Source organism: Arabidopsis lyrata, assembly GCF_000004255.2.
Source record: "Arabidopsis lyrata subsp. lyrata unplaced genomic scaffold ARALYscaffold_1, whole genome shotgun sequence".
Classification (NCBI taxonomy): domain Eukaryota; kingdom Viridiplantae; phylum Streptophyta; class Magnoliopsida; order Brassicales; family Brassicaceae; genus Arabidopsis; species Arabidopsis lyrata.
In genome coordinates, this window is record NW_003302555.1 from 30,818,743 (window position 1) to 30,846,343 (window position 27,601).

Genomic DNA, 27,601 nt, shown 5'->3' on the forward strand with positions numbered 1-27,601 from the left:
GAAAATCATCATTCTATCGATAAAGATCAAACCTTTTGTAACTGTTGAATCTATAAACTCCTTACCTTCAAAAATCCCAGACCAAGAACCCTAATCCGTCTTCAATAGCTTTGTTAGCCGAAAAACATTCGGATCTTAGACTGTTGGATCTCGTCGCAGATCTAAAGAACCGGTGATCAAAGTTTCATCCGCCGAAAGCTAACTCGACTTTTTCCCCAACCATTCATCCTCTTCGACTTCCAAACAAATTAATGACGGTGGGGACGACGATGGTGAGTTCCATCTTGATGATGGTCATTTTTTATCGCCGTCGAACGCTTCCATCATCTCGCTTGAACCGATCACTGACTAATTTTTTCCAGGATTTGTCAATCGCAAAACATGTAATTTTCAAATTTAGATTAGATTTCTAAATGAATTAAAAGTTTTAATTCAATTAATGTTTATGATTGGAGCCCTTGGGTTTAGTAGAAATATGATCTCCTTAGGGTTTAGTTTCCATTATACAAAGTACAATTCATTGAATTTATCTATGGTGTTAGTCAGAAGAGGAAGCAAGAAATATATATAGAAGAATTCAGGGGTAAATGGATAATTTTATCTAATCTAAAAATGCCTAAAAGCGAAGCCCGTACAAATAATTCTTCATCTGAAATTTTTGGCCCAACAAATGCCCAAATTAGCAATAACCCAAAAAATAGAAGCTATGAACAAAAAAAAATGAATTAAATACGGATATTGCCATTTTTTAGTAGCATTTATGAATTTTGCTATTTTTTGAATAGTTTATGGATTTTGTCATTTCTCAGACTTTAAAAATATGATTTAACATGCGTTTAACTCGTTATGTTTGGGTTTAGTCGATTCCATTTGTTCCTAGGGTATAATATTTGATATAAAGTATGTATTTTCGCAAAAAAAAAATCGTAAATACGTTTTTTTTTTTTTGTCAATCGTAAATATGTATATTTTTAATTGTTAAAAATTGGCAAAATTCATAAACTATTTAAAAAATGGCATTTTCTCAAAAAAAATTTAAAAATGGTATTTTAGACAAGAATTAAAAAAAAAAAATTATAGACAATTTTGGCAAATACGTTTTATTTTTCCAACCTGTGCATCTGCAAATATCTGCCAAAGCACCAACCCCACCTGACTTGTCGTCTGTCTTCACTTTCATTGGAATCTCAGAAAACTTTTTTTGACTATAAAAACTCTACCACTTGCTTCTTCACTCTCACTGTGCCCTCACATCTCTTCGTCTTCTCCGATCTCTCTACGATTCATTCTTCAATGGCTTCCATTGCTGCTTCTGCTTCTACTTCCCTACAAGCTCGTCCTCGCCAACTGGTCACGATCTTTCTCTTCTTTTACTTGTTTTGTCCTGATTCATCCCATTTTGATATAGATCTGATCTGATTTATCTCGATCTAGTTATTGTTCTCCTTCTTCAATTGTAGATCTAATTTGCAGAATCGTTTTCTCATCTCTCTATTGATTCGTTGATATGGCTCTGCAGGAACTTTTACTCTCATTGATCTGATGAATCTGTATTTGCTTAAATTCTAAGAGCATGATTTTTAGTTGCTTCTGTTTTAACTTCTCTAGTATTCAAGCTGCGGGAAGAAGCTTGTCTCTCCCTGCAGATTGATATCGCTATTATGGTTGGTTGCTTTGCATCTCAGGCGATTGAGTTTTAACTTTGTACTGATGGGAAGTTATTCGAACATGATGGCAGGCGATTGCGGCTAATCAAGTTAAAAGCTTTAGCTATGGAAGAAGAAGCCATCTTTCTTTTAATCTTCGCCAGCTTCCTACCCGTTTGACTGTTTCCTGCGCTGTAAGACCTCGTCTTCTCTCGTATGATGATGTTTCTATTATACTTTTACAAGAAAATTATATAGTAGAGGTTTTGTTTTTGTTTTGCTACTCCAATTTGCTTTTTTGTTTTTCATTGTTGGTAAATAGGCAAAATCTGAGACAGTGGACAAGGTGTGTGCAGTTGTCAGAAAGCAACTCTCACTTAAAGAGGCTGACGAAATTACCGCTGCCACCAAATTTGCTGCACTTGGTGCTGATTCTCTTGATACGGTAACTTTCAAGATTCGTTTTTAAAATTCGTCTGCTCATTGTTGTAATGGATTGTTCATTGGACTTATTGATGCTTAGTCAATGCCTCTTGAAACTTGTATCCTGCTTTCAAGCTCATATTTGTGTCACCAGAATATTTAGATTGTGAGGGTCGCTGTGTTACCTTAACCTCCTTTGTGTTTATACTGTTACTGATATGCACATGCTCATGGCTCGTGTTCAGGTGGAGATTGTGATGGGACTAGAGGAAGAGTTTGGGATTGAAATGGCGGAGGAGAAAGCACAGTCAATCGCTACAGTTGAGCAAGCAGCTGAGCTAATTGAGGAGCTCTTGTTGGAAAAGGCAAAGTAGAATATCGTTTTATTACATTAGCAAAAAACCAAACCACTATCTTCTTATTGTTTTGCTAGCTAGAGAGCAACTGTGTCTGTTGAGATCTATGCTATATTTTGGTAAAATTATTACAAGGCTTGTATTTGACATATCTTTCTTCTAAAACATTTTACCTTCACCCTTGATAAAACTCTCTATCTTACGAAAGTTATGTAGTCTCCTTTTTTCTAAAAATATATTGTAGACTTTTTTTCGTTTTGTCCTCTCTACGCTAATGTTTGACGATGATGCACTAGTACTAAAACTAATAAGATAAAAGATAAATGTTTCTAATTGGTTGAGCAATCGTGTATATCCCTCGGTGCAATGGAAATTGTCAAGATGTTAGTTATAGTTCAACATAAAGGCTCCAAAACACAAGATGAATCCATAGTATCATATCAATTAATCAAGTTCTGGTGTCTATTCATGTAATATCTACAACTGTCCTGATACTCCCCGAAGCCAAAGGCAAAACACTCAGAATCACATCAACATAGTCCTTGACACAACCGGGAAAACAATGCGGTCTCCTTCAAGCCTAACCCAGTTTTGAGACTTTTAAAACTCAGCTAGCCTTTTGAATGGGACGTTTTTGAACCAAGCATAGCTTCTACTATCAGGCCAAGGAAAAGTATTTTTGTAGCGAGTGGGCTTTGGGACCAAACACCTGAGTTTCTCGTGGGCTATGTCAGGACATTGTTTGATACGGATACTTTCTATTTTGTGATTTAGGAAATTATTAGGATTTAAAAAAGAAAAATACTTACCCCTCATTAAAAAAAAAAAAAAATTATATATTGGTTTGGGTGTATAAAAAAGGGTTAGGGTTTAGATTTTACAATTAAACGAGATTAAATATCGGTTTGGATTTATAATAGAGTGTTAGAATTTAGATTTTACAATTAAACAAGTTTAAATGTCGGTCTGGGTTTATAAAAAAGAGTTAGGATTTAGATTTTGCAATTAAACGAGGTTCTATGTCGGTTTGAGTTTTATGAGGGACGGTTAGGGTTTATATTTTAAAATTAAACGAGGTTTATGTCGATTTGGGTTTATAAAAGAAGATTAGGATTTACATTTTACAATTAAACAAGATTAAATGTCGATTTGTGTTTATAAAAAAGTGGTTAGGGTTTAGATTTATAATTAAATGTAGTTTAATGATTGTTTTGGTTTTATAAAAAAAGTGATTAGGATTTGGTTTTACAATTAAATGCATTTTTATTTATTTATTATTACAGGGTATATTCTGATTGGCTAGGAAAAAAAAGGTGAATAAAGGGGTTCATATCTAGAGCTGAACCCAAGTATTGTTTGGATTTGATTCTATCTCTAACATTGTTATTCGGATTTGTATTTTGTTGTTTCCTTTTCTCATAGGGATTTACTTTTACGTTTTATTATAGGTAAGATGATGTTTTGTTTGTGAAACTCATCCAAACAATTGAGAGCTTTGGATGATTCTATCGGGGAGTTTATTATATCTACTTTTATAATAAAAGTTTTGGTTTGAATTGGATTCTATCTCTAACATTGTTGGTAGATGGAAATATCGAGAAGAAAGATATTGAAGAAAGATAGGATAAGCCAATTACCAGATTCTTTGATATGTCACATACTTAGTTATCTTTCCACAAAGGAAGTTGTTAGAACAAGTGTTTTATCCACCACATGGACAAGTCTTTGGCTTTAGGTTCCTAGTTTGGAATTGAACTCCCAAAAATTCCAAGATTTCAATGCCTTTGTGAGTTATGGTGACAAGTATTTAGAATCTGATAAAGTGTTTTGCATAGACAAAGTCAAGCTAACTATTGATGAAAGCCACGGTGGTGTAGATGATACGTCTTATTTCACATCATGGATTGATGCTCTAGTAAAGCGTAGCATCACACATCTAGAGGTTAAGTGTCTTCTAGATCTTGAGTATCATGAGATGCCCCTAATCTTTTATATCTGCAAGACACTCGTATACCTAAAACTTGCTCGGGTGAGCTTTGATGATGTCGAGTTTGTTTCTTTACCTCTTCTGAAGACAATGCATTTAAAAGATAATATGTATCCCAGTGAAGCCACTTTTGAGAGACTTGTTTCATCCTGTCCCCTCTTGGAAGAGTTAAAGATTGTTGGATGTTTGAATCATAATGCAAAAGTCTTTCGGGTTCAAGAGTTGTGATTGATGCTCATCAGCTATGCTTTTTGAGTATTTATGATTACTTATCAGAAAGCTTCAGAATAATCAATATGGATTCCAATGCCAAGTTAGATATTTCTCTTGCCTTTCCATCAATGAGAAAAAACATGCGCAGTTTTTTGCTCGGGATTTCGAAGGTCAGAGATATGACGATATGTTCAAAGACTGTAAAGCTCATCCACGAATATGTGACATCTGAACCGTTGTCTCGATTTGGTTGCGTGTCTCACCTATGTGTTACTCTCTGTGTATTCGATTTGAAATGGTTACCACCTTTTCTCGAGAGCTGTCCGAATCTGAAATCCCTTATCTTGAAATGGGAAGATAGCTCAAAGTATTTGGAGGTGATGAATTCATTCTGATTTTCATCTGTGCCTAAGTGTTTGTTATCGTCTCTCGAGTTTGTTGATTTCGAAACGAGCATCTTGGGATATGCTTCAGAAATGGAGCTGGTAAGGTACTTTCTAGTGAATTCGGCAATCCTCAAAAAACTCTCTCTACGTTTGCGCCATTATGAAAAAAGACAATATGACATCTTCAACAAACTCATCAAAATCCCAAGACGCTCTATCACTTGTCAAGTCGTCGTATCACATGGCTTTAACCAGTTTAGTATGTGAAGACTGTTAAGTTATATATTTCAATGTCCAATTTACATGTTAACAATCCAGATCAAGAAGAATATTTTTGTGCAGAATTTTAAAGTTTTGAAGAAACAATTATATCTAACGTAGCTGTTCATAATATCAAGTATGCAAAAACTAACCACAGCAATAACACATTCCTAAGTGCAAAATGCAGTTAAAACCATAAACCCTACAAACAAATGCAATTGAAAACGCAAAACGACTGCGTCTCGCTCAACGCAGAAAAGTTTTACAAGAACTGTATGTATCACGACCATATCACTAATCTAAAAACAAATATCTAGTGTTAAGAACAGAATGTATATTTAAAACTAATAACAACAAAAGAAGTAGTGTATATATATAATAGATATATATATTTATAAATACATGACAGTCTACGCAAATTTGAAAAGAATTAAAACATTTTCTCTTCGGGAAGCCACAAAGAATAGAGAGTAAACACTTACATTGTTATACATGAAGTAGTTATACACTTTCTCTTCTCAAGCCATCACTGCTCTCTTTCCTTTGCTGCTTTTGGTGTTATCTTTCTTCTTTCTGGAAATGCCCGTGATTGGATGACCCAGAGGACCTGACCACGTCTGGACTTGTGTTGGTGGTTCGTCTTTGGAAAAATTGAAAGAAGAGGATGTGAAGGATGGGACCATGTCTCGTGGGATAAATGTCGGGTCTATATGCTGTGAAGCACCCAATGGTACACCCATTGCTCCACCATCTTGGTGTGGTGGCGGAAACTTCTCGCTCTTGCTCTTTGCATTTGCGTGTGTGATTAATCTCCTTCTCTGCTTTTTAGAGTTAAAAGATAGTATGTAAATAAATGGATCAGTCTTTCTGTGCGTGTGTGTCTAGATATGCCAGAAGCAGAACAGTAGTGAAGATTTCACTGTCCTAGAGGCATAAGCATTGGTGGTATAAAACCATTATTCAGCTCACTTCCTAACATAGACAACAGCCTAAATGCACAAGGATATACAGCAAAACCTATCTATAACAACAGTACTCGTCTAGAAGCAGCCTGATTCGGGTCACAGGAATAAATGTAGAAAAGAAGAGACATTATCGAAAAGAAAACAGTTGGGAGGGACATACATCGACATTTGACTGAAGTTCTGCATTAGCTTCAGGAGCTGGAAGCGCTCGATTTGAACGATCTCTGTGCCTATTCTTCCTTGCACCATCCCCTTGGGCTTTACTAGCAGCTCTTTGTCTGCAAAGGAGAAAACTGTTAGTCGATGCATGCTGACAAATACAGTATAAAATAGCTACAAGTAATGGTGGACGCAACAATACTATCTGAATTTCCAAAATAAATGTGTTTCACTCCACTCTATCTGGATGGTAATAACTTTTATCCAGCCAAAGTCGGAGCCTCAACCGGTATATGGTATGGCCGGAAAAACTCTCCATTAAGAAAATTGAGAGGCACAACTAAATATGAAGTGGGACATGTTTTTCTTGTGGTTCATTCCTACCAGGAAATAGTGTATATACTACTCTGCTTTCCAGTATATGAATCATGATTTGAGTGGAGTACACAAAAGTATACATAACATTTCAACCATTTGCATCTTCAGCAAAAGTCATGTTAAAATTCATATATGCTGAACATGATCAATCAATTATATTGGCCTGGCATTCATGCTGAAAGAATTGCAAATGTATTTCTAGTGTCATAAGAAACAGGCTTTATCAGTTGAGGTTAGCGATGATTAAAACACTATAGAGAAAATGTTACTAACCTCCGAGTTTCTTCATCTCGTCGTTTTGCATCCATTTCTTTGCTTGGGGGATACTTTGGTAGATCAGCAGGTTCACAGGCATATGGTTCACTTGTAAAGAACTGGAAAGGAAAAAGTGCAAAGAAAACTGATTCAAACCTGCCCAGCATCATCAGACCAGTTCATGTAAAACAGCAGAAAAATCAGAACTAAGAACTTACTTCACTTTTTAGAGCAGCAGATGCAGTTTGGCGGTCTTCTGGTTCGATTGACAGAAGGGCGTCAATGAGGGGAAGAGATGATGGTGGGAAGTCTTTAAATGTCTCTCTTATGCTTCTTTTGTATGGTTCACGGGGTTTGTATATGGCTCCATGTGTGAATTTTCCCTTTTTCCAATAATCCTCTGATGGTGAACCACAGAGCTTGTAAATCTTATGGAGCTGCTCTACCTATTTCATGATGATCATAAGCATGCGGAGCCAATAAGTAATTATTCTGCATGCCGAACTCTCCAATAACATATATAGTCTTTATAAACCAGTAAATAGAAAGAAAAAAAGATAAAAAGATATTTGATCAAGAAAGTTCAAAGTACACTGCAGGGTAATAAAAGTTGGCGATGCACACTGTACCAGTTTCCAACAAAACTACCCAGGAACCACTCTAGTTACATACAGAGATCAGTATTAATTTTGAATCTATTATGTTCATGTAAAATCACTGTCTATCTGTGTATGTCTGTGTGTGTGGCTGTGTGCACGCATAAAAGCACATTTTAAATATTCTAAAGAAAGAGATACTAGGGAAATAGAGAACAGAACTTGCATATTGAAGGAAATATTAAGATGATGAAATGACCAGATACCTCTGTCCGACCGGGCATAATAGGTCTTCCCGCCAATAGCTCAGCTAAAATACAGCCAGCACTCCAAAGATCAATACCTACACCATAATCAGTAGCCCCAAGCAGAAGCTCTGGAGCTCGATACCATAGTGTAACCACTCGACTTGTCATTGGCCGCTTGTGATTAGGATCAAAAATTGTTGCCAGTCCAAAATCAGCAATCTTTAGGACCCCACCATCATCAATAAGAAGATTTGATCCTTTGATGTCACGATGAAGTACACCTCGACTATGACAATGCTCCAGACCAGATATTAATTGACGCATCAAACATTTAACCTACAATATGAAAGAGTAATTTGATCTTAAAAGAAGACTAAATGGTATAATATTTTCATAGAAGGTAAACAGGTACTAAAAATAGGCGATAAATTTAGAATGCGAGATACTCGAACGCCTAACCTCTGGTTCTGAGAACTTAACAACAGGACTTGAAGCAAGACCAGCTAAATCATGATCCATGTATTGAAAAACAAGGTATAAGCTACAAGACATCCTTGACGTAACCAAACCTTCCAACTTCACAACATTAGGATGATCAAGTCTCCGCAACACAAGAATCTCTCTCGCCATAAACTTCACACTTTCTGGTTCCAAATTGTCAAACCGAACCTTTTTCAACGCAACGATTTTACCAGTCAACATATCCTTAGCTTTGTACACATTACTATAAGTTCCTTGTCCAATCTACCACATCAAAAAAACATCCCCAAATGAGAAATTTCAAAAACACCAAAACAAAAACACAAAAAGGTAGAGTCTTTTCATCATCACCTTATCGATTTTCTCGAAAGTATCGGCTTTTCTTGGAACCCAACCATTTAAAGCTTCACCACAAGCATCAGAAAGCCAAGAAGGCCAACCAGCAGCAACCTGTTCACCACGCCAATGCTTTGAAGGATTACTCAACCGCGGATTAGGCTTCGACCTTCTCCGATCTCCTTTCGATTTCCTTTCTTTATCACCATTTTCCTCCTCGTTCTTCTTCTCTACATCAACAACACTTCCATTACTCTTAGTAGTCACTTGCACACTACTCTCTCCAGCTACTACTCCACTAGCTTTAGAGCTGTTAGCTTGTTTAGGTTCAGCTGTTGTCGCCTCTCGGCCAAATACACAACCCATAACTTAATCTCAATCTAAGCTTCATTTCTCACCATTATTCATCCCAAAAACCTACAAGAAACAATCAAAACTATGTAAGAGACTAGGAAGAAGAAGCTCAAAAACCAGAAAATGAAGTCGATCTGAGATTACTTGGTTCGAATCGAAGAAAACAAAACCCTAATCAATGATCTTGAACTCCATTGAAGCTCTCGGAAAAACAAAAAGTAGGTAGAAGTTGAAATCAGAAAAAAACCTAGTTTCTAGAATCTGATTGAAGAGCTTTGGAGCTTGAAAACTATGGTGAGAGAAAGAGAGAGGACGAAGCGAAGCGGGTGAGAGAGAAGAAGAGAAGAGAAGTAGGCGAGCGTTTTTTTTTTTTTTTTTTTTTTTGGGTCTTACTGATTTGGTTGACAGTCAATTTAATTTCCGTTATGTTTTTTTTTTTTAATTAATTAATGAAGATGACCAAGAAAGAAGAAGAACGCAAATCTCTTCAGGGTCAAACCCAGATAATTTAATTAATTTAATAAAAAATGGTGTAGAATTGTTTTATTTAAAATGGTTTATTTTTTTTCATTATTAGCAAGTTTTTAAACACGGTCTAGGATTATAAGTTGATTTTTTTCTGAATTACTAAGAGATTTTATGTCTAGCGTTGTACATCCTCAGCCATATATAAGTTATACTAATTGGGCATGATAATGAAGAATGTATAAACATCTCAAGTCATAAATGAAGAATAAATGAAGAATTTGCAGCTTATTTTTAGAATTAAAGTTTAATGGAGAATTATGCGCGTATTCTCAATCTCATTAAACGTCTAAAACAGGTAAAATAATTAGTTTTTTACCATAAGAAAAGTGACTTGATCATTTAGCTTCTATACACTTGGGTCTTGTTGATCTTTCAGAAGTTTGTGGAATATGTTCTAGAGAAGCACAAGAAGCAATAGTGAGTTCTTTCACTAGGTTATTTCAACTTTTTTTTGTCAGTGTGCACGACTGCACGTTACTAACCTAATTTCTTTTGTAGCTTCTTCTGTACACACATGTGTTTTGCAAGGATTGTTTGATGCATATATACCCTTTATGTGTATCTTTAACAAGAGCGTGTTTCAGCTGCCCAACATGCAGAGAATCATTCAAAAGAAATCTTGTTCTAAACGCCAGTTTAAAGGAAAAAAAAAATAGGACAAGGCGAAAGACACAAATAGCATTCTAAAAACCTCATGTACAAAAATAGAACCTTTGATATCAATTTTCTACTTGAAGTCTTTTTTTTTGTCTTTTACTCTGCTCAAACTGTTATCTAATTATCATCTTTGTATACATCTTGCCGGAGAGAAGAAATAACATGTATGTTTGGGACATATGCATCTGCAAAAGTTGTGAGTTTGTAAAATAACATTTTCTCATTTTGTATCACTGTAAATCATTTTTATCTGTTTTTTAACACGTCCATTTTGTAATAGATTTCATGTGTTCAACAAAGCAAAAGATTACAAAAGCTATAGAAGCAGTGACTGTAATGTTAATTTATTTTTTAATTATAGTGATATAAAAATGATTCTTGATCTACTATTATGTGCTAATTTGTTTCGTAAAGAATGATTTTTCATTGACTTTTATTGTTTTGAATGATTTTTTTATAGACTACTAATAGTAAAGTCGGGTTTACATTCACTATTATCAATTGGAATGTTTTTATTTTTGTTGAAATGTTGTGTTTATTAATAGTGAAACTTGTATTTTATATTAGAGAATAATTGATTTGTTATTTATTCAAAAGTATTTTAGAGACTTTCAAAACTAACAAAACAAAATAAAGAGAAAAAGTCGTTGCACTTTTAACACTTTTAAAAGCATGATTGGATAAAATTAAACTGTAAATACTTTTTAATGAAATAAAAGTCCTCACAGCCCATTACCAATCACCCATATAAATTGATTTTTACTTTTTCTTTAATCTAAGTTTGTATATATAGACTTTTCAAATCTATGTTTGATTCACATTTCAAAGCTTATAGAATAGACGTTGTTGGTTCATATGTTTAGATTTTTGAGATATGGAAGTGAAGGTCTTTTATAATGTCTTATAGCAAGATCTTCTATAGAGTTGCAAGGTTTGCTAACTCTGTTTACCGAGGTTTGACCGTGTAATTTGATTCTGAGCAAAGAATGTGCAAAACTAAACTTCTCATTTATTAAGATATGCTAAATTTGAGTATTATGATTCTCAAAATAAAATTTAGTAACATATTTTTAACGTGTGATTCATTACAGGAAATTAGGTATTAATAGCAGTACATTATATCGTTTTTAATCTTTCTGCTATAATTACGGTTTGAGAAAATTTACATAGCATTTTCCAACAAGCAAACGTTGTGGTAGGTTAACCGCGAAAACCTTTCGTAGTGACGCTTAATTTTTGGTTTTATAATGGCATATATGACACTCAAAACGTCATCGTAGAGAAAACCAAGAAACAAAAAAAAATTGTTGGCTCCAAAATTTTGCTAATTAAGAAAAGAAAAAATAGAGATAACAAAAAAGAAATAGAAAAGAAATTAGAATGGATTGGAACTAGATATGAAACCTTTTGGTTATATCTTCTCTCTTCTTAGAGCATCTTCATTGGTGAGATACCCACAAGGTATCTTAGCCATATAATACTATTTTTTTTAATGTTTTATTTAGAGAAACTCATACTATAATGTTACCTCCATTAGTGAGATATCTTATGAGTATCTCATCTACATAAAATTAATATTTTAATAAAAAAATTATATTAAATCATTTAATTATATTAGACATTTTGTAAAACAATATGATTAAAATTACACATCAGTTTATCAAATAGATTTTAATTACATTAGACATTTTGTAAATAATGACAAAATATAACACATTATTTGTCAAAATATCAAAATGTTGACAAAATATCAAATTATTCATGTCAGATTTATTTTCTAATATTATAGTATTATATTAACTAAAAATATTAATTTATATTTATATTAACCTTAACTAATATTAATTAAAAATAATATTAATATATAGTTTAAACTTTTGTATAATGGAGTTTGATATATAGATATTTTTATTTTATGAATTTTAGAAAAATAAAAAGTAAAAAATAATAACTTATAAATTATTTAATTGATATTATAAACCATAGAGTAATTGATTTTTAAAAGAAATTGTTAAACCAATCTAAGAGTGACATGTGTATGAGAGAGAATTTCTCAAAGTTTCTCAGCTATTTTTTGATTAATTTTTTTTTAAATTTTTTTTTAATATGGGCTGATGGAGGTGCTCTTACATTCTCAAACTCGATTAGAAATCCTCACAAACAATCCCCATTTGTATCACATATGTAAACAACATTCCTCAAGAATGACTCTTTTGAGTTCTAATTAAAAGCAGTTGACAAAAAAAAAAAAAAATCCCCATTTGTATGTCCCATCTTTCACTCTCGATCCTTCTCAGTCTCAATCCCTCTGGATCTCGATCGTCAGTTTCACTATCGATCTACAAAGCCCTCTTAATCGTTTGACAGCTTGAAGCGACTACTCGGCTCCCGTTTTCTCGTCTGAACTCGTCAATGGTGGCTTCCGTTCTTCTCAATCATGCTCAATCTCTCTCTGTCGGCTCACACGGTTTTAGATCCAATTTTGTTTTGCGTTCCGGACTTGATTAATCTTGCTTATCACTTATCAGACTTTCTATTATAAGAACTCTTGTTGATTAGAAGTGACGACGTGCCCTTTAGATTCTTTGTGGAGTTGTAAGATGAGAAATTTCATCAGTACAATCTCTATTGAAAGTGACTTGTATATTTTTGCTCATGTTTCTTTTTTGTTTCTCTGCTTTTCGTTTCTCATTGTGAAACAGGGACACAGAGTGATACATTCAACAATTCTCATTACATCACAGACACAAGGCTCAATACATTCAACAAAACTCGGTAATTCTTCTTCTTTTCCTCGATTTCAGATTGAAATCTGATGATACTTGCTTCAATGTTTGTATTTTTGTTACTGTAAATCTCTGTAGGTCTCATGGAAATTACAAAAAAAAAAAAAAAAAGACGAGATGAACTTGTTAGATTTACTTACTAATGTTAAGCTTTAGATTATTGATTCAATGACTACTCCCTTCCGCTGTTTAGCTTTAGTGATTGAATTTGTGGTCTTTCATTTGTTGTAGGTGAGATATTTCAGTTCATACAATTTACGTTAGGAAATCTATCAAAAGGGTTTAAATATATGAATCTTGTTGAATTATATGTTTTTTTTTTTTTCCTGATGTTCATGTTGTCTACTTTGGAGTTTAATTATTTTTATTGTTAAATCATAAAATTAAATTATTTCATTAGACTAGATATAGTTGATATGTTAAAAAAAATTTCAACAGTTGTAAAGAATGTAATGGATATTTAAATAAATGTTGTAAAAGTGGTGGCAAAATTCGGAGTTGAAGTTTATTAATTTTGTTAGGCCTCTAGCTCCATTTGCCGCAAAAGATAAGGACTGAAAAAAAATGTTATTCTAAATAAAGTGTAAGTACAATATGAGAAAATCTGTAGGAATCATTCAAAACAAATACTCCCTCTGTTCCAAATTATAAGATGCTTTTGTTAAAAGCACAAAGATTAAGAAGTAATAAATGTTTATTTATTTATAAAAATTTAACCAATAGAAAAAAGGACAGCAGAATTCAAAAGGTCATAAATAAACTAAATAAACATAAATTATGCATAAAAATCTGAAAAAAATCTTATATTATGGAACAAGAAAAAAAGGCTTAAACATCCTCTAATTTGGAACAGAGGGAGTACTTTTTTTACTCACTCTTCGCACTAGTAAAAAAATACAAAACCGGTCCTAATAATGTTGGGCCACAAACCTTACAAAACACTCATTTGTATGAAAATATCTCTATTTTACATAGTTTTTCTCCAATGCTCATATATCTACATTCATCTCTCTCTGTTCTTGATATAAGATCAAGGAGCTAATAGGATCTAAGTAGATGACCACACGGTACTTTCTACGTAGATGTCGAAACCGGAGTTGGCGGAGCCAACTCCGGTACAAAGGACCGCACGGTTCTCTCTGCTTCGGCTAAAGGATGGAATGGATCGAGGAAAGCCACACAATTGATGAGTGAGATTGTGATAAGTCGAAGAACTCACGAATCAAGGGGAACCCGCGCGCACAAGATCGGTAAACTCGTAACACTTTAAAGAAAATTCTCTTTATTGATAATAGGCAAAAACATGAGCTACAATGGACCTTATTAATATGTCAACAGCCTTGACCTTTTAGGAACTTGAGAAAGACAAGAAAATGCAACAAATAATTGAGAAATAAATGACAAAATGAACCTAGACTAATTTCGAATCAACTTGCAAAAGAAAAAGAAACTTGACATTTAATTGAAAAGATTTAAACGCATACCTTAGCTTGGGGAGGAAGCTCTCGGCCTTGGAATGTCTTCTACGTACGTTTCTTAAGTGGCATTGTTTGGAGTGATGACAAAGAGAACTTGGGCTTTGCTTTTCATGAAAAGAGGCATTTCACTTGTTGGTTTACAAAAGCTTGGGCCAACACTTAAGTCTAGACTCTTAACCTTAGTTTGTTGCTCCTTGGGCTCTGTTTTATTGCTACAAAGAGTGAGATTATCGAAATTGTGTGATGGTGTTCTCCATTTCTCTATAGCTTATCAAACTCTCCACACTTTGTTAAATTCTTCCCGCACTGTCTTTGTACCAGACCTTGTTCTAGGTGGTTGATACAAAGTCGAACCCGGGCAATTTGGTATGGTTTGAACTCATGTCATCATCAGTTCTCTCATACCTCTTTCGTCATCTCTCTCGTTTTCTCTCGGATTTCTATCTATCATGATATATATATAAATCCTAGGTTTTATAGATTTATGTTTATTTGATCTATATACTTTTGTAATAAATAGCAAAGATATTCGCTTTTATCAAAAATAATAATACGCAAATGATACGAATTGGATATTCTATGAGTTAATCCATGAAAATAATCTTTTATATTTAAACCGTAATTATAATGTTGATTATAAGAACTAAACAAAACATTCTTAACGCACATGCACACCACAAACACACACACACAAAAATTAACACCATTTTGATTAACAGATTCAATCTTGTCTTTCATATTTTTAATTAAAATATAACTCATGCATGCCTCCTATTCTTTTTTAGGCTCTAATCTAGCGATGTCTATTAAAATTAAACATGTAAGGAATGTTGATCACGTCGAAGAGAACTTCGTTTTCTTTCATCACTGGAGATATTTGTTGATTGTCGCCGTTGAATCCCATTTCGCAAATGCTTGCTGCTTCTTTTGCTTTCTTCAAACGAAACGAAAGTTTTAACAAATCGTGCATTTTGATGTACTTCAAAGCTGAGGTTAACGCCTCATAGCCTTCAGAGTAAAGCTTAAGGCAATTTTGCAACAACTTCTTACTCAGCTTGCTCTTATATTTCCTCTCGTTTAGAATCTTCTCCACAATTCTTTTCACATTTGTTAGGTTTGATAAAGCATTATTCGTTCCTATCAATGTTAAATCATCGACATTTCTTGCTTTTCGACTTTCCACATTCTCTTCGAGAGACGCAATGCAAAACTTATAGAAATGTCGTTCTCCGTACTGTGAACTTTGATTGCAATATTTCTGAACCAGAGAATTTTCCACTCTGTTGGCCGTCAAACCATTGAAAAGAAGAACAAACACAACAAGGTAAATCAAGAACTTCATTGTTTTTTTTTTTCTTATTACGTAGCAAAACATAAGAGGTAATAGATTGAATAGTTATAGTAACTTGTGATCCTGTTTATAAGCAAACAAAAGTCTTGTACCATGAGAGTGTTATTCAAACACATGCTTTTTTTAGATGACTCATGTCATGCGTTACCACTCCGCTTACTTCGTTGCCTTCTTTTGTGGTCAATTTTTCTCTAGACATTTCGATGATATCTCTAATATTGTTTAAAACGATTTTTCATAGCCCCTTTGAATTTTTGAGCCTTAGAGCAAACGCAGTGGAGCATGTGTAATTGTGGGTGTAAGTAATTGTTTATTATTATAATTAAAAGAGAAAGAGAGAAAAGAGAGAGAGATAGAGAGAATACATTTTTTTCTATTTTTATAATGCCTCACACTTGAGTGTAAATCTACACCCGGTTTTTGTTGAAAATGTAACTTTTGCAATATTTCTCAATTGTTTATAACTTACACCCATGTCTCAATTACGCCATTGCGTTTGCTCTTAGGAGTTAAGACAACAAAACTCCTAGATTATAATGAAACAAAAATATTTAAAGCACTCAAATCAGTGCCGGCTTAACATGGGGGGCGAGCAGTGCAAGTCCCAGGGGCCCACAAACCCAAGGGGCCCACAATTTTTTTTTTCCTTTGTATGCAAAACCAAAAAACAAAAATCTGTGCAAGTATTTCGGAAAAAAAAAAGTGATATTATAAAAAAAGGCCCATAGACATTACAAAACATGAGTTATATTATAAAAAAAGGCCCATGAATATTGACATTACAAACCATAACGAAATTCTTTCATTTTTTTTGTTTTAATTTATAGGGCCAAAATTAGATGTTGATTTATTTTACCCAACATAGCTAAAAAATTGATTTATTGGACCAAATCTCTTTTGCTTTCTATTATAAATAAAGGCTTTACATCAAAACCATCGACGAAAATGATCTTGTTGTTTTATCTTTTGTAAACGATGCTTTTTTTTTATCTGCGGTACACTGCGAAACGATTTATTTTCTAAAAAATTGTATTTTTTAAAATTTAATGATTATTTATTATATAGAAAAGATTGTAAATTAGGTAATATATGTTTTAAAAATTTTGAATCACAATATATGCAGAACAAAAATATTGTAAATTATGTAGTATATGATGATTCAAAACAGTTGAAAAAAATCAAACAAAGATGATAGGAGAATCATAATTTTAAATCTTAACCAAATCTACTAAATATCTATATTGTTAAATATGGAATATCTGGTGATAGAGTTTGGTTTTTTATAATCCGATCTAAGTTATATATGGAATATTCGAGTAAGATATCAAATTTGTCGGATCACAATTTAATCCCATCTTATACTAACAAATGTACATAAAAAATACTAGTATAAATATTTTTTTTGTTATTTTATTTTTGTACATACTTTTTATATATATATATAATAGGGGCCTAGTTTTTGTTTTTGCCCCAGGGCCTATTAAATGCTTGAGCCGGCACTAACTCAAATCTTTCATTATATTATTTAACAAATAGTTTCCAAAACAAAGAATCATTTAACTCCATCTGCATTTATCTTGAAACAAAAAAAAGTTTGGTTCACATTTTGTTTTGTCTTTCATTTCTGCTAATTTTTCAACAGTAGAAAATAAGAACTCTACTTCATACTCAATTATTGTATATATAAATTCAAATATTTATAAAATGTTAGATGTTTTTTCGGATGGAAAGATTTATGACAAGTGTCTTATTGTGACTGTTAGAAGTTTTGGAAAGAAACTTTCGAGTATTTGACAACTAAACTAATAATTATGCAGATACATAAGATGCATTACATCATTTTGGTTGTGGAATCAAACATTGGGCAATCTATCAAGTTTCTTAATCAAACTAGAATGTGAACAAGTACGAGGTCGTATTATTGAAACTTATGTTTGCATACCAGAAAGTAAAAGTTTTTTGAAGGTGGAAGTACAAATGTTTTAGAAGAAAGATAAATTCAAATACAAGCTTTGTAATAAGTTTCCCAAAATATAGGATAAAATCTCAACAGACACAATTGCTCTCTAGCTAACGAATCAATAAGAAGATAGTAGTGGTTTGGGTTTTTGCTAATGTAATAAAACGATAGTCTACTTGGCCTTTTCCAACAAGAGCTCCTCAATGAGCTCAGCTGCCTGTTCAACTGTCGCAATTGACTGTGCTTTCTCCTCCGCCATTTCAATCCCAAACTCTTCCTCTAGTCCCATCACAATCTCCACCTGAACACAAGAGTCATGAGCATGTGCATAGCAGTAACAATATATACACAAAAGAGGTGTGTATAAGGAAACACAGCGACCCTTCACAAGACTTGCAATCTAAACATTCGAGTGAGACAATATGAGCTTGAAAGCAGGAAAGAATTTTCAAGAGGCATTGATTAAGCATTAATAAGTCCAATGAACAATCCATTACAAAAGTTGAATCCAATGAGCAAACGGATTTTAAAAGCGGATGGATATTAGACATGAGAAGGTTGTTAAGTTACCGTGTCAAGAGAATCAGCACCAAGTGCAAGAAATTTGGTAGCAGCAGTAACTTCGTCTTCCTCTTTAAGTGATAGTTGCTTTCTGACAACTGCACACACCTTTTCCACTGTCTCAGGTTTTGCCTATTTACCAACAATCAAAAACGGAGAAATAAATCACCCAATTGTACGATAGAAGCCTAATCACATTGATTGCAAAAGTTGAAATGGCTCGAGAAGTCAAATTGGACCAGCAAAAACAAAACTTCTACTATGAGAGAATAGACAAAGAGGTCTTACAGCGCAGGAAACAGTCAAGCGGGTAGGGAGCTGGCGAAGATTAAAAGAAAGATAGCTTCTTCTTCCATAGCTAAAGCATTTAACTTGATTAGCCGCAATCACCTGCCATCATATTCGAGTAACTTCCCATCATCGGTACAAAGTTGAAACTCGAAATGCAAAATAACGAAACAATCTGCGAGAAGGAACAAGCTTTTCGGTTTCTTGAATACCAAAGAAGCAACTAAAATCTATGTAAGAAGTAATTCTTGATTCAATGCTCTTACAAAAGTTAGATACAAGAACAAAAATTCAATTCGACGAGAACAAACAATTATTCCGGCGATTTGACAGATTATACGTTCTTGCAGAGCCAAATACCTAAAATTCCAGAAAAGTATAAAACTAATTTGATAGAGCCAAACATGAATCATAGAGCCATTTCAAGGAATCGACATGGAGCTGAGAAAACAATTATGCAATTAGATCTACAATTGAAGAAGAAGAACAGCAAGTAGATCGAGACGAATCAGACCAGATCTATAGCAAAATGGGATGATTCGAGTAAAGAAGAGAAAGAGAGAGACCAGTTGGCGAGGACGAGCTAGCAGAGAAGTAGAAGAAGAAGCAGCAATGGAAGCCATTGAAGATTAGTGAATCGTAGAGAGATCGGAGTGAGATTGGAGGAGGCGGAGAAGACGAAGAGATGTGAGACACAGTGAAGAAACCACCAAGTGGGAAAGGTTTTTATTTTATTTTATAGTATTAACAAAAAAAAAAAAAACTTTCTGAGATTCCAATGAGAACGCAGACAGACAAGTCAGGTGAGGTTGGGTGATTTGGTAGAGAAAATACAATTTTGGAAAAATATCCTAAATATATTTTATTATTGTTTTTTTTTGTTTCTTACAAGCAAAATAAATCATTATTGGAATTATAATAAAGGAATTTCAAAACAACCTTCTAAACTAATAATTAGAAGAAGAAAAATTATATTTATTTGCATAGATTAATGTATCATTTTTGTTTTATGGAGAGTTAGAATTAGAATCTTATTTTAGTTTCTCTAACTGATGTTTTGTTAAACGGATTGCAAGAATTTAGGTTTCCGACTTTTGTTGGTAATCCCATCTTCCAATTTTTGATATGAACATCTTCAGTATCTTGTGGTTTGAAGGATTCATCTTGTTGGTAATCTCTTCTTCCGACTTTGGGTCTTCTTTTATTGAGAAATTCGAGGAATTTAGGTTTTTAGAACTATTTTTTTAATTTTATTTTATTTTACTTTTATTATTATTTTTGTGCGGATAGGTTTTCCAAAACGACTCGTACATAAAGATTGATTTTCTCATGTATAAGCTTGCGACTCTTAAACTGTTTTATGTGGAAAAAACTCTTTTTTCCCAAAGTTTAATGGATTTAGTTGCTTTTGTGCTCCACAAAATAAAAGTAATGCATATATTTCTCCAAACTTATGTGCATTATGTTATTATGTGGATGTCGGAATCCGCAATTGATAATTTCGTCAATATTATGCGAGTCTCTAGTCTCGACGGTCGAATATCGATCGTCGGAAAATAAGAAATTTTTTGAAAGAGTGTTTTTGTATTGATTCTGATAGAAAATTTCCGATCCCTTTTACAATGTTACATTGTCCCTATTTATAGTCACAAGTGCGGGCTTCAGGGTAATAAATTCCCGCCTCTTTTATTACATCTGTTTCGAATCTTTTAAGTCAACGGATCCGCAATCAACGCCCCTTCATTACTTCACGAGATCGTTCCGTTTCTCCGAAGTGAAGATTTGAAATGAGTGGACCTTCGAATGGGCCTGACCAATGTGCAACTCTGGGTTTACAAAGTGTTAAGGCCCGTTAACTTTGAAGCCCACTAATTCCTCGGGTCGGATAGATTACGAGATATCTGACACCAACATATTATTTTTTCAAGAATTTTTGTTTATTTAAAAAAAAATTCAAGTCATGTCATACGTTACTATAGTTTGTAGGAAAAGACATGAACCAAAAAAAGATGAAAAGAAAACTATGTATTTAAAAGAGGCATGAAATAAGAAAATAGAGAATATGTACTTATTCTAATAATATTTTCATCATTCTATTCGGTCAAATGGCTATTCGCTTAGGGGATGTTATTTGATTGTGATAATGTAGAATTATGATGATTATGATGATTGCAGAATATAAGAAATTTTTAGAGAGTTTAAAAAAGATTTCACATATTCACAGAGATTTTCTGTAGAATATCACCTTACCATCTATAATTTTGAAAATCATTAAAAGTTGTTTCAAATGAACAAAAAATTTCAAAGTCAATCAACCAATAATACTAAACTTTAATATAATCTGAAAGTTAGCTAACGTATTTCTTAATCCAATAACCGCATGATTTTGGATGAATTTCTAAAATCATCAATTCAATAACATGCGGTTATGGTATATATTTGTCATTTTCTTAATTTGTGTGTAGTATGTCTAAACATCACTTAAAATAAAATAATGAAGGTGGTAAGTTTTATGATTAAGATTAATTTTTTTCAACTATACATTAATTAAAAAACTTTTTTACCGATAAGGAGGGGAAAGAATTTACGATTAAAATTTTGTATTTATTTATGTTATTAGAAGAAAACACATAACAATTTTAATAGGTTACTACATTTGATGTTATTAGGTGTTTTCTGTTTTCATGTGTGTCATTAAAATGTGCACCATAGTGGAATGCTTTTTTTTTATCGTTCGAGATATTATTGATTCATTTATGTCTATATATATATATATATATATATATATATATATATAAAACAACACAAATTAATTTTCTTAGAGGATCATATATATACTACTTGGTTGAGAAAGGGCTGAATGGTCCAGGACAAGAAAAAGCCACTAAAAAGAACTGTTTCTTCTTTCAGTCGAGTTACTTCGTACCTTGACCGAAGATTCCTAAAGGGCGCTGTGAACTGTAATTGTGAGACCTGGAAATAACGAATAATGAAAGAATTCATATATTGACATTTCGTGCTCATTTCAAGATTTCTGCTAACTCATTACTTGTTGAAATACAAATCTATACAGTTTATCTTTTCAAATTGAATGAAATAACCATAAGATATTTGTTGCATAGTTAGTTATAATTATTTAGAACCAATCTATAATGTCCTTAATCTTGACATAACTAGAAACGATTGTCATATATACTCATACATCTAAACCCTTCCAAAGAGCCACCAATTGGAACTTCAGTGAACTCCTCTTGCCTCTCGTTATACACCATAAACTTGTCTTCTCCTTTTCCATTACCATTCACCACTATGAAGAGTTCTTCGTTTCTTGCTATATACGCAAAACCAACATCAAATTTTTTGAATCTTGTAACATTAAAAATGTTGAATGCTTTAACATTTTCATTCACGGTCCACGGGTCGAGATTCCAATGCATGATCTTCTTGCCTTTTCTTTGCGGGCGCCATAGGCAAATGTCATTATTTAGACATGGGTAATGATCGATAACACATAGCTCTCCTCTTAGAACCCCTAACCATGAACTGAATTTCGACTCTGCGTACATCGGTGATAATAGCTCTTGGTACTCTTCCTTCGCGAAATCGAAACACAGAATGGTGTTTTTTCTACGGGGGTTTTTGGTGTGAGACCTGTCTGGTATCCAATACATACAATGATCCACAACCGTACCAGTCCGGTCTTTGAATTTGCAATGAAGAGAAGTTTCTCGTACACTTTCTCTCCAACAACTTTCTTTGAACGCATAGATATATGTTTTGAAACCGATTATCGTCACGATCTTGTAATCATCAGAAATCCGGTCATATCCAAATCCCAAAAGATTTGTGGTTTGGCCCCGTATAACCATTGGTATTCTCTTGAATTCATCCGAACCTGGTTTCCAAATCGCTAGGTCATTGTTGTCTTTAAGGGTCAGACACATCATTCCACGACAATGAAGAATACAGGCCGGTTCGGTTTTGGCCGGTAATGTAAACGGCAAGTCAAGCTTTGACAAGGTGGTTTCGTTGAGGTCGAGAAGGTATAAACCATCTTTGTGCAATGAAATGAGATGTGATGATTGTTGATTCGACATTGGAAAATTGATCAAAACATATATATTTTGGTAAAAATCGGGAATAAAGATATTCTTATGACTATGAACAACAAGTCATTTTATAGATTGCTAATGTATTTGATATCGAGAGCGTGCTTATATTGTTAACTAATGCTTTTGTTATTGCTTCTTAATTGTTTTTAGATTCTGAAATGTGTATACCTAAAATAAAATTTCTTACACTCCCACATAAGCAAATTCAATCTTTAAATTCAACCTCAAGAGAAAAATTTATAGTTAAATATAACAATATTATCTTATTATTTTATTAAATTTTGTTTACTTTTACATTGGCATGATCTAAACATGCAGAGAATTTTCTTATTTTATTAAATTTATTAATTTATCGAGTATTAATTTATAAGAGTTTTATTGTAATTGATTTGTTACTTTTGTCCGTCATTTTATATAATTATTTACTTGACTAGGTTATGAACCCCGTGATATCGCGGGGAAACACATTTTCAATAAATATATTTTATTACGTATATGTATTAAATTATTATTATAATATATTCAAATAATTGAATTATTATATAAAATTAACTATGTCTTAAAGTTATATCGTAAATATTTTCTAAAGATATTAAAAAAAACTTATGAATAAAAATGTAAAAAAAAAATTATGAATAAAAAACACTTTTGAAACATTTTTTGTGAATATAAAATTATTTATAAGTGACAAAATAACTAACGAAGAGTTATAATATAGAGAGAAAAAATTCTACCGGGTCAAAACCAAAAAAATATAAAAACACAACCAGAAAAATAACCATCAACACAAAAAGTAACCGTCAATATTTTAACGAAGAGTTGCGATAACAAGACATAACCGAAAAAAATAACAGTCTATATTTTAACGAAAAGTTGCGATAAAAAACACAACCGAGAAAAAATAACCGTCAACGAAAAAAGTAACCGTTAATATTTTAACGAAAAATTGCGAGAAAAAGACACAACCGAAAAAATAACCGTCAACTAAAAAATTAACCGTCAATATTTTAACGAAGAGTTGTGATAAAAAGACACAACCGAGAAAAAATAACCGTCAACATTTTAACGGAAAGTTACGATAAAAAGACACAACCGAGAAAAAATAACCGTCAATATTTTAACGGAAAGCTGCAATAAAAAGACAAACGAATAAAGTAACAACCAATATTTTAACGGAAAGTTGCAATAAAAAGACACAACCGAAAAATAACCGTCAATATTTTAATGAAGAGTTGCGATAAAAAACACACCCGAAAAAATAACCGTTAATATTTTAATGGAAAGGTACTATAAAGAGACACAACCGTTCAAAAGTGCAAAATGCATTTATTGAGGCTGTTATTTTGGTTAATAAAACCAATTTGATATGTTGTCTAATGGTTGATGTAAAAAAACTTCGTAGTATTACTAACTATACAAAAAATGCAATGAAATTATATAATGGAAAAACGTAACTTTAAATGAATAAATGCAACTATAAAGGTATAACTGTAAACTGAAAAAATACGACTGTAATTGAACAAATATAACCGTAAATAATTCAACGAAAATCCTCAGAGAAAATTCAATTAAAAGATATAACCGTTAAAAATAACCGATTTAAACGAAAGGTTGCGATAAAAAGACGCAACCGTTCAGATGTGCAAATGGTATTTATTAGATTGCTATTATATATAGATTTGATTTGTTTGTTTGCTGATTGAAATTATCAATAATATAGTAGTTTTAACTAAAATTTGGAATTAGATATTTGAATTATAAAGATATTTTGTCTACATATTTTTAAAAAATAATTCTATAATATTTCATTGAGAAAAAGCTTCAACTTTTGTTGACTTTTCCTAATTAGTCATGTCGTCAAGACGACAGACAAAAAAAATAACGGTTCCATCAAACCACATAACGGTGGGACTAATTTGGCCAAGTCAACAAAAATCATAAATGAAAATGTTAAATCAATAAAAGTTGAGGATTTTTAATAATCGGGAAATTGTGCTTTTTCAACCATTTTTGAAGTTGGAGATTTTTTTTTATAATATATATATATTTCTCCTATTCTTTTATTGAAATAAAATCATAATAACAGGTGCTGGTTTCTTAAGAATAAAAATTAAATTTAGGTTCTAAAATCTCCAAAACAACATGAGTTTCATGAACGTTGTGGATTGCTTGAAGTAGAGAACATGAAACTCAAAGATTGTTTTGTAAGAAAAAGTTTTAGACGAAGATGATTTAGCCCTTACAGTACACAAAACTAGTTTAGTTTTGCTCTGCAATGCTTTCATTAGTGTCTTATGATTATGGTTTTGAATATATGAACAAGTGAGGTTACAAAATTGCTTACAAAGATATCAAGATTAGAGAACAAAGAACGGAAACTTAGTATGAGAGGATAAGTGTAAAGATAATCCAAAAACTAGACTCTGCAATCTTCACGGATAGAATAGAACGTTGTGCCTTTCAACTTAATTATAGAAGGGCTTTTGGAACTTCCCATGAACCCAAACTCGGTACATGTCCTTACCCTTTCTCCGGTTTACTGCTTTGACACAGCAATATTCAAGCTCAACCTATACACGAGAATCAAAATGTTAAAAGATTTTGCTATTCATTCACAACAAAGAACAAGAACACAAAGGTTTACCTCAATGAATCCAGCATCAGTAAATAGTTTCCTGGCAGTGTCGAGACAAAAGAAATAGGAAAGGGTTCCATCGGACCGCACATATTCCCTAAATCCTACACGTTTCTCTGGCTCAAACCGTAGCATAGTCATGTCATATAAGCCTGAATAGTTGTCAAAGTGTTTAGCCTATTAGATTCTCTTTATTTGGTAGACCTTTCATGCTGATTCAACAACAATTACCGTAATCTCTGAACAAGAGCAGACCACCCGGTTTCAGCACAGAAAAACATTCCTTGATAGCTCTCGGCATCCTTTCTTTAGACACTGCCGACAATGTAAATATCTGACATAACATAAAAAGTTGGAAAATCCGAGTTTCAATAGCTATCTGGAAAGAGCCTAATAGCTAAGAATTAGATGATAGAACATGAAAGATAGATATATTTTCGCCATAAACTTTAGTTTAAAATCGATCTTGTCACTGCATCATAAAAATCATGAGATGACCACTAATCTAATTGACTAATTCCACTGCAGAAACATAGCATAATGTTTCCTGCAATGAGCACACTGTTTGGTCTTAACTAAAAGAGCGATGTTTACATACCAGAGTGACAAATTCCACCCCGCCGATGCAATGTTCATTCAATAAACATTTATAGTTAACCTGCATGCCTTCGCTCCTTCCTATTAATGAAGAAGATATATAAGACATACAAGATTAGCAAGACATGTAAGAGAGATCAATGTGTATCTTATGTAGGATAAATGAATTGCTACAGAAAGACCAAAACCTGAATGGTTAACCATAAACTTGTCTCGACAATGATCGCATGCGACCCAATTAGGAAACTCAGACGTCGAAAAGTCACAACAGAAAGAACGGAAGTTATCAACTAAATCAATAGCGCGATCAATGTTCTCTTTAGTCCTAACAAGGGCCTCACTGCTACAATCACAAGCATATACAGTAATGTTCTTGCTTCCACTGCACAAAAGCAAAGATAAAAACAGATACAATGTACATAAGAATAACATAAAGATTAGCAGTGAAAAGGCGTAAAACTGCAAATGAAGATCGAAAGAAGTATACCGTAAAATCGGAAGCACAGTACTGCCATTACCACAACCAATTTCCAAAAGTTTTGAGTTCTCACCACAAGAAACTAACTCAGGGAATTCCTTCAACAAATACCTTCTTTCCTACACGAAAAACCGGCTACGGCGAATCAAGACGAATAACATCATTCTCAGAAAAAAAACCTAAGATCAACCTTCATATATGATAATACATTACCAATCTCTCTACATTGTCAAAAATTCAGAAGCAAGTTTCTCTACTACTAACTTCAAAATTTCTTCGATTGGAACTGATAAGAGTTGATTTCAAAACCTAGAGTAGTGATGTGTGTGTGAACCTTGAAGAATTTGCCGGAGGAGTGACGGGAGTGAAAATCTTGCCATGGCTGCGAATTTGGTGAATAGTTGGAGAAATCTTGGTGGTGGTGGAGATGGTGGGAGAGAGAAGGATCGTTCTCGACGATGTTCTGAAGAAATTCCCATTCGAAATCTTTGGAATGATACTCTCCTGCTTCGTCTCTTTTCTCCATTGTTGTTGATTCAATGTCTGCTTCTCTCTTTTGAGATACGGACCGGACAAAACCACGCGAAACCGGATATTTTAGAAACCGGTAAACACGGTTTGATTGGAAGTCAAACGTTTTATACTTTTTTTATTAGGGTTTGGGGTGTTCAATTCAGATTCTGATTCGGTTTGGTTTGGAGATTTTGGTTTTTCAAATTTCCGGTTCATGAATAACAATACATAGTTTGATATGGTTTTGGTTTTCTTTCTTCGGATTTTAGTCATTTGTAATTTTAGTTTTCGAACCAAATTTGATTTTTTATTTCATGAATAATATTATAAAATTATATGTAAACTAAACGTAATATACAATTGTGGAAGCCCCTTGATCCATTGGTTGATCAAGGGTTAATTAATACCTTTACATCCAGAGGTTTGGGGTTCGAGTCCCAGATACTGCGATTTATTAATATATTTGCAGATTATTGGAGGCAAGTGTGCATGAGATCTCCAGCGATGTACAATTATAGCTGTTCGCCAAGATTCTACGCAGAGAGGGAAGTGTCCATCAAGAACATGAAGAAAGAGGTGAACATGAAGAAGGAGGTGAAAGAGGTGACGTCTGT

General features: G+C 33.1%; 6 protein-coding genes and 1 pseudogene across 8 annotated transcripts; 2 read left to right on the plus strand and 5 right to left on the minus strand.

Annotated features, from left to right (window-relative positions):
• Positions 1-1,129: 1,129 nt before the first annotated feature.
• Positions 1,130-2,659, plus strand: LOC9330655 (acyl carrier protein 2, chloroplastic). Its single transcript, XM_002891858.2, has 4 exons — positions 1,130-1,350; positions 1,739-1,840; positions 1,969-2,091; positions 2,315-2,659. Exons 1-4 carry the CDS (start codon positions 1,294-1,296, stop codon positions 2,441-2,443), a joined length of 411 nt encoding a protein of 136 aa, XP_002891904.1. The 5' UTR covers positions 1,130-1,293; the 3' UTR covers positions 2,444-2,659.
• Positions 2,660-3,409: 750 nt separating this feature from the next.
• On the plus strand, positions 3,410-5,395 carry LOC110224756 (annotated as a pseudogene).
• Positions 5,396-5,620: 225 nt separating this feature from the next.
• LOC110224755 (probable serine/threonine-protein kinase At1g54610) lies at positions 5,621-9,421 on the minus strand. 3 transcript variants are annotated; one of them, XM_021011700.1, is made up of 8 exons: positions 9,291-9,421; positions 8,705-9,106; positions 8,333-8,617; positions 7,892-8,209; positions 7,248-7,475; positions 7,048-7,148; positions 6,398-6,515; positions 5,621-6,093 (listed from the first exon to the last, which is right to left on the minus strand). In XM_021011700.1, the coding sequence occupies exons 2-8, from the start codon at positions 9,053-9,055 to the stop codon at positions 5,791-5,793; spliced, it is 1,704 nt and encodes a 567-aa protein (XP_020867359.1). In that variant the 5' UTR covers positions 9,056-9,106; positions 9,291-9,421; the 3' UTR covers positions 5,621-5,790. The 3 variants fall into 3 exon arrangements, with proteins under 3 accessions (XP_020867359.1, XP_020867358.1, XP_020867360.1); XM_021011699.1 differs by having other exon boundaries at positions 9,188-9,421; XM_021011701.1 differs by having other exon boundaries at positions 5,621-6,090; positions 9,188-9,420.
• Positions 9,422-15,076: 5,655 nt separating this feature from the next.
• LOC9327968 (putative invertase inhibitor) lies at positions 15,077-16,841 on the minus strand. The gene has a single exon (XM_021013655.1). The coding sequence runs from the start codon at positions 15,865-15,867 to the stop codon at positions 15,286-15,288; it is 582 nt and encodes a 193-aa protein (XP_020869314.1). The 5' UTR covers positions 15,868-16,841; the 3' UTR covers positions 15,077-15,285.
• A 920-nt stretch (positions 16,842-17,761) lies between these two features.
• LOC9330657 (acyl carrier protein 2, chloroplastic) lies at positions 17,762-19,401 on the minus strand. Its single transcript, XM_002894550.2, has 4 exons — positions 19,219-19,401; positions 18,653-18,754; positions 18,374-18,496; positions 17,762-18,104 (listed from the first exon to the last, which is right to left on the minus strand). Exons 1-4 carry the CDS (start codon positions 19,273-19,275, stop codon positions 17,976-17,978), a joined length of 411 nt encoding a protein of 136 aa, XP_002894596.1. The 5' UTR covers positions 19,276-19,401; the 3' UTR covers positions 17,762-17,975.
• Positions 19,402-21,822: 2,421 nt separating this feature from the next.
• On the minus strand, positions 21,823-22,775 carry LOC9330658 (putative F-box protein At3g16210). Its single transcript, XM_021010565.1, is given in 3 exon segments — positions 21,823-22,105; positions 22,284-22,315; positions 22,318-22,775. Coding segments are annotated over 3 exon segments (744 nt in total). The 5' UTR covers positions 22,750-22,775; the 3' UTR covers positions 21,823-21,825.
• A 2,204-nt stretch (positions 22,776-24,979) lies between these two features.
• Positions 24,980-27,026, minus strand: LOC9330659 (methyltransferase-like protein 6). Its single transcript, XM_002894552.2, has 7 exons — positions 26,809-27,026; positions 26,484-26,593; positions 26,185-26,378; positions 25,998-26,077; positions 25,631-25,733; positions 25,409-25,551; positions 24,980-25,334 (listed from the first exon to the last, which is right to left on the minus strand). The coding sequence occupies exons 1-7, from the start codon at positions 26,998-27,000 to the stop codon at positions 25,230-25,232; spliced, it is 927 nt and encodes a 308-aa protein (XP_002894598.1). The 5' UTR covers positions 27,001-27,026; the 3' UTR covers positions 24,980-25,229.
• Between the last annotated feature and the right edge of the window lie 575 nt (positions 27,027-27,601).

Bases quoted from the DNA above. Each gene is read 5' to 3' on its own strand.
- LOC9327968 (XM_021013655.1), bottom strand. From the start codon at position 15,867: ATGTTTTGCTACGTAATAAGAAAAAAAAAAACAATGAAGTTCTTGATT.
- LOC9330659 (XM_002894552.2), bottom strand. From the start codon at position 27,000: ATGGAGAAAAGAGACGAAGCAGGAGAGTATCATTCCAAAGATTTCGAA. The intron at 26,594-26,808 runs GTTCACACACAC...TTTTTCGTGTAG, and splicing joins CCTCCGGCAAATTCTTCAAG to GAAAGAAGGTATTTGTTGAA. The intron at 26,379-26,483 runs GTATACTTCTTT...GCTTTTGTGCAG, and splicing joins ACTGTGCTTCCGATTTTACG to TGGAAGCAAGAACATTACTG.
- LOC9330657 (XM_002894550.2), bottom strand. From the start codon at position 19,275: ATGGCTTCCATTGCTGCTTCTTCTTCTACTTCTCTGCTAGCTCGTCCT. The intron at 18,755-19,218 runs GTCTCTCTCTTT...ATATGATGGCAG, and splicing joins TAGCTCGTCCTCGCCAACTG to GTGATTGCGGCTAATCAAGT. The intron at 18,497-18,652 runs GTAAGACCTCTT...GTTGGTAAATAG, and splicing joins GCTTGACTGTTTCCTGCGCT to GCAAAACCTGAGACAGTGGA.
- LOC110224755 (XM_021011700.1), bottom strand. From the start codon at position 9,055: ATGGGTTGTGTATTTGGCCGAGAGGCGACAACAGCTGAACCTAAACAA. The intron at 7,149-7,247 runs GTAAGTTCTTAG...TTTCCTTTCCAG, and splicing joins CTGCTGCTCTAAAAAGTGAA to TTCTTTACAAGTGAACCATA. The intron at 6,516-7,047 runs GTTAGTAACATT...TCTCCTTTGCAG, and splicing joins CGAGATGAAGAAACTCGGAG to ACAAAGAGCTGCTAGTAAAG.
- LOC9330655 (XM_002891858.2), top strand. From the start codon at position 1,294: ATGGCTTCCATTGCTGCTTCTGCTTCTACTTCCCTACAAGCTCGTCCT. The intron at 1,351-1,738 runs GTCACGATCTTT...ACATGATGGCAG, and splicing joins AAGCTCGTCCTCGCCAACTG to GCGATTGCGGCTAATCAAGT. The intron at 2,092-2,314 runs GTAACTTTCAAG...GCTCGTGTTCAG, and splicing joins GTGCTGATTCTCTTGATACG to GTGGAGATTGTGATGGGACT.